The sequence below is a fragment of the Triticum dicoccoides genome, chromosome 7B (assembly GCF_002162155.2).
Source record: "Triticum dicoccoides isolate Atlit2015 ecotype Zavitan chromosome 7B, WEW_v2.0, whole genome shotgun sequence".
NCBI lineage: Eukaryota > Viridiplantae > Streptophyta > Magnoliopsida > Poales > Poaceae > Triticum > Triticum dicoccoides.
Genome location: NC_041393.1, coordinates 651,749,297 through 651,754,332, shown reverse-complemented (window position 1 = coordinate 651,754,332; position 5,036 = coordinate 651,749,297). Strand labels below are relative to the sequence as shown.

Genomic DNA, 5,036 nt, shown 5'->3' with positions numbered 1-5,036 from the left:
GTTTTAACCCACCTCTGGTGAAAAAGACAAATTTCCGCCGATCTAGTTGGAAGCGGGTCAAATTTGAACTTATAGTTTGCTCTTTATTTTTTTAAATCATTTATAGATACATAAGCACCTATTTAATTAGAGAAATACCAAAAGTTTTCTAAGATTCAACCACTAGCTAGGAACGGTGATGCCCGCCGTTTTGACCGCATTTTGAAACGGGCATGGAAAATTCAAAAAAATAAAAAAAATTGAAAACCTTGTGCAGAAGGGTGCATCTTGGAATGGCAAACAATGTTTCATAAGGAATGTTTTATTTTCTTTGGACAAAAAATATATTTTTCATTTTCGAGTCCCCCAAAAGAGTTTTTTTTGTGAAGGACCTACTATATATTTGTTGCAAAATTGGACCAAATCAATTCTATAAAATATTACACGAAAAATGGGCTTTTTTTAGATGAAACCACCAAATATTTTTTGCATAAAAAGTTCAGTTTTCATTTTCTGAGCACGGAAAATGGGCTTTTTTGTGATGAAACTACCATGTATTTTTTGCTAAATGTCACCACTCCATTTTGAAAACATTAGACCTTATTTTGTGTGTAATTAATCAAATGGTTGCATGTTAAATTCGTTTTTCATTTTCTAAGTGCTAATCCATATAGCAAGATTCATTTATGTGTTCTTGATTTTTCCTATTCATACATTTTTCTATTGTTTAACTTGTTTCAAGATTTTCATAATGAAAAATCTTATTTTAGAGAGATGTAGTTTTTTTAGACACTTAAAGAGATGTAGTTAAAATCATGTCTTTTAGACAATAATACAAAATATGTTATTTTCCTTTTTTATGAGCCGAATGCATTTTTTGAGACATCGTATGTTATTATTCTATGTGTCAAATTCAGCTCAAAACGCATCTGATTTATGGGCCGGCGCAGACGACGGCCGAGCAAACCCGCGTAGTTCTCCTTGGCCGTCGCCTGCGCCGGCCCACAAAACCATTTTTCTGCGAACTGTAAATGAATTTTGTGGGTCGGCAATATACGGGGTCTGCTAGAGATGCTCTAACTTCACCCCTGAACCTCACCGCCGCCCCCTCCGTCTTCACCGCTGCGCTGCACACGAGCCTCCTCTGCCCTGACCCAGAGTCCATCTCGATGTCACGACCGCCCGTCGCGGCGGCTCACGGCAACCGGAGACAAGCGCGAGGACAGAAGCAGCGGCCATGGCGGACCGTGGCCACCGCGGAGGCCGGGCCCCTCGTTGCGGCGCAGTACGCCCAGCTAATCAGCGACTATCTGCTTGAGGGTGACCATGACGACAGAGTCCCTGGGGAGGCGGCACGGTCTGACGACGGTACGGCACGACAGGCTGGCCGGGCCAGCTGGCCCGAGCCCAACGCGGCCCGGCCCGGAGCACGGACGGGCTGGCCCGACCCCGCCCAAGTATCGGCATAACTCGAGTAGGGGATGCTCTCTGGATTTGGGGATGGTCAGCTTGTCTTGTTGTCCATCCTCAACTCACCTTGTAGTGTCCGTCCACTCTTGTCCGGCGTCGCAGCTCATTCCTTCACCAGCAGGCAGGAGCTAGTGCTGCTGCGTGTTGGCAATGGCAGCGATGAAGCCCGTCCTGTACAGCGCGGCGATCAGCTCCTGCTCCTACCGGGTCCGCATCGCCCTCAGCCTCAAAGGTAACCGAAAACAAAGCACAACCCATCGAATCCTTCTTCCCCCTTTGCAGAGAGAAAGCATCGTGTTCGTTCACTGAAAATATCTGGGAAGATTTCTTTTGGGCACAATCCATCGTTGCTTCAGTCCGAAGGGTCTTGTGGGGATGATTAGTCCTTTCCTTTCGGGGATTTGTAGCTGCTACTATGAATGAACCAACTATTTGACTTGTGTAGATGTTGGTCCAGCCGTCGTGGGGTTAAGTAAAACGGAATTGGAATATTTATATCCTTAATCCAGAGTTGGAGTAGGCAGAGACAATGGTTTTCTATGTTTAGGATATACTAGTACAATTCTAACGGAACTCGATCAGCCCAAAATATATTATAAAGTCCCAGTATTGCTAAAATACGACCGCCGGTTGAAGCACTCAAGTTTAAAGCATTTCTATTGAAAGTTTTCATTGTTATTTGCTAACTGTACTATCTTCTCCGTAATGAAGGCGTAGAATATGAGTACAGGACGGTGGAGTGGAATGATACAGGTTAGTAGCAAGAAACGCCTTTTTCTTTTACAATTATACACTCTTTGTCTGAAAGAGGGTGATACATAGTGTCAAATAATTGTGCGGCATAGTTAATTGATAAGTTGTAACATCAGGAAATTATCCTGACTAATAGTTCTCGAGCCTTGGCACAACGGTAAAACTGTCACGGATTCGAGTCCTGGAAACAACCTCTTGCAGAAATGTAGGAAAAGGCACTAGTGATCACCATCTAAAATTATTGGTTCATTGCATATTGCTGATCCCTATTAGCAGAAGACATACAGACAATACGTAGAGCATGACAGTGATATCAGGATTAAACTTGTGTGGTATACTCTGCTGGATCAAAGGGGAGAACTGAATATGAGTACCTTCCGAGATATTTCTCGTTTTTGCAATTATGATTACTGCGGAGTTCCCTTTCTGTTGAGTTGGTATAGTTTGTTGGAGTATATAGTACTTTGACTGTTCTTCTTGTGATCATCTTGTAGATTATGAGAAAATCAATCCAATTAAGTATGTGCCAGCACTACAAGATGGGGACATCTTGGTTTCAGACTCTCTTGCAATCATATTGGTGAATAGTAACTCTTCATCATGTCTTTTATTGTCTGTGGTCCAGCCTTCTGGTACTATTGACAACACAATTTCTTGCTTTCTGTTGAGTAGTATCTTGAAGACAAATATCCCCAGCACCCTCTTTTACCTCAAGATCTGAAAAGGAAGGCTCTTAATCTGCAGGTACATGTTTTGTCAGGAGTCGTTTGCGTACTGACTTTAACTCTTTCTTTGTTCTTAGAATTTATATACTGAAACCAACTTTTTCGATAAACGGAACTTATACTGAAACCAACTGAAGTGTTCAATCGGTTCACAATGCTACCTTTGCACCGAATACTTAATGCTGAAAAGGGAAGAGGACCAACAAAGTTCTGGAAATCTCTGCTTTTGGTTACTCGTTTTATCATGCAACTTTTGTCTGCAACTTGCAAGCCCTGCACATATATGGATTTCTTATTTGTTGCAGATTGCAAACATTGTGTGCTCGAGCATTCAGCCTCTTCAGTGTTACGCTGTTATCGTAAGTTCACTTACACTCAGCTGTTGTTCGGCAAAACGTTGTCCTACAATACTGGCGCAATATTCCAAACACAACCTTATTTTGAGCTATTCTTATTTAGGGGTTGATTAAAGGCAAATTGGGCCCTGATGAGAGCCTTCAGATAGTGCATCATTACATTGACAAGGGATTTAGAGGTATGGTTTCCAACACTCTGTTATTGACTTCTCTATTTCACATCATAGCACCCATGTTTCCTTCAGCACACTTCTGTTACAACTCCAAAAGCGAAAGTTTACCATAACGAAGGGTGCTGTAGTACTCAACATTTTATTCTCTTTCACCATAGCAATTGAAAAGCTTCTGGAAGGATGTGACAGTAAATTTGCTACTGGAGATGAAGTCCAACTGGTTTGTGCTTTGTGCTCAATTTTGTTTTTTGTTTTGATAGATACCACATTTATTCTAACAATATATATTTTAGACCAAGTTGTTTTATTTCTTGACAACTTCCTGATACACTGATTATGCCCTCTCTGCTATATGCCTCAGATAGGAGATTATCAATTCAGTACTAGCTTGACACTTTAATTACTGACCGTTAATTGTAAGTTATTGACTAGTCTGTGCTTGTATATTTTATTTCACTGTACAGGCGGACGTGTTCCTTGCGCCCCAGATACACGCTGGCGTGACGCGCTTCGACATCGACATGGTACGGAACATCTATTGTTTCAGTCTTCCACATGTAGAACTAAATCATCACCCTCGAATAAACTTCCTATGCTTACCTGCTGATAAGAAGCAATTGTTTCCTCGCAGTCGAAATATCCACATTTGGAGAGATTTTACAAAGCATACATGGAAATCCCAGCATTTCAAGCCGCACGCCCTGAAAACCAGCCAGACGCGCCTTCGCTCCGTCAGTGAAAAATGCAGTTGTTTTTCAAAGCGTTTGTACTTTGTAATAAAACTCGGAGATTCTTGCGGTGTCCATGGATGTACAAGAAGCTCGCTCTTGTAGAAGTGAATTAGTTGAGAATAATGCAATTCCCCTCAATGGGAAAAGAATATCACGCTGCAGTTGATTTATCTGTATGTGCACTTCAGGTAAAGCAGGGCATTCCCTCTGTCAGTGTGCTCATGAGTAATAAAATAAAATTGGAATGTCCTCTGTGTGTACTGCTGGGGTGAGCATAGTGATGGTCTTCAACTCTAGATTGCCGATTTCAACATTTCTATTTCGTCTATTTTCTCTGTGCAGTTGAATAAAAAGTAAAATATACTGCCAGGTTCCATTTGTTCGCGTCCAACCAAGGTGAATAACCTGGCGGCGTATGCCCCTGGAATCGAGTCCGCAGGCTGTTACATATGGATTTGGGCTCGAAGTAGGGTGTTTTGTGAATATGAGCAGCACGAAAGTCAGGCGAGAGAGGACAGAAACGTTTGATTCATGGGTGTATATGCATCCTATATGAAAAATCTTTAGTAATTCAATAAAAGGTCAAAAAACTTGAAAATATTTTTAAAATAAACTTGGTCTTCCATTGTACTTGTAAAAATAATTCCACGAAAGAAAAACCGTCATTGACTTCATGGCAAAAAAACAAAACATTAGGCCAAAAATGTGCGAACAATGACTTTTATGTAGCAATAAGTTTGATTTTTTCATACTGAAGTCAACGGTGGTTTTTTATTCATGAAAATTTATTAACTAGTGCAAAAGTAAGTCAAGATTACTCCAAAAAGAACTTTGGATTTTTTTTACTTC

The 5,036-nt window shown here is 41.1% G+C and overlaps 1 protein-coding gene across 1 annotated transcript; it reads left to right on the top strand.

Annotated features, from left to right (window-relative positions):
• Positions 1–1,468: 1,468 nt before the first annotated feature.
• LOC119338249 (glutathione S-transferase-like) lies at positions 1,469–4,338 on the top strand. Its single transcript, XM_037610545.1, has 9 exons — positions 1,469–1,681; positions 2,161–2,202; positions 2,697–2,782; positions 2,875–2,946; positions 3,233–3,286; positions 3,387–3,462; positions 3,615–3,676; positions 3,921–3,980; positions 4,088–4,338. The coding sequence occupies exons 1-9, from the start codon at positions 1,600–1,602 to the stop codon at positions 4,193–4,195; spliced, it is 642 nt and encodes a 213-aa protein (XP_037466442.1). The 5' UTR covers positions 1,469–1,599; the 3' UTR covers positions 4,196–4,338.
• The last annotated feature ends 698 nt before the right edge of the window (positions 4,339–5,036 follow it).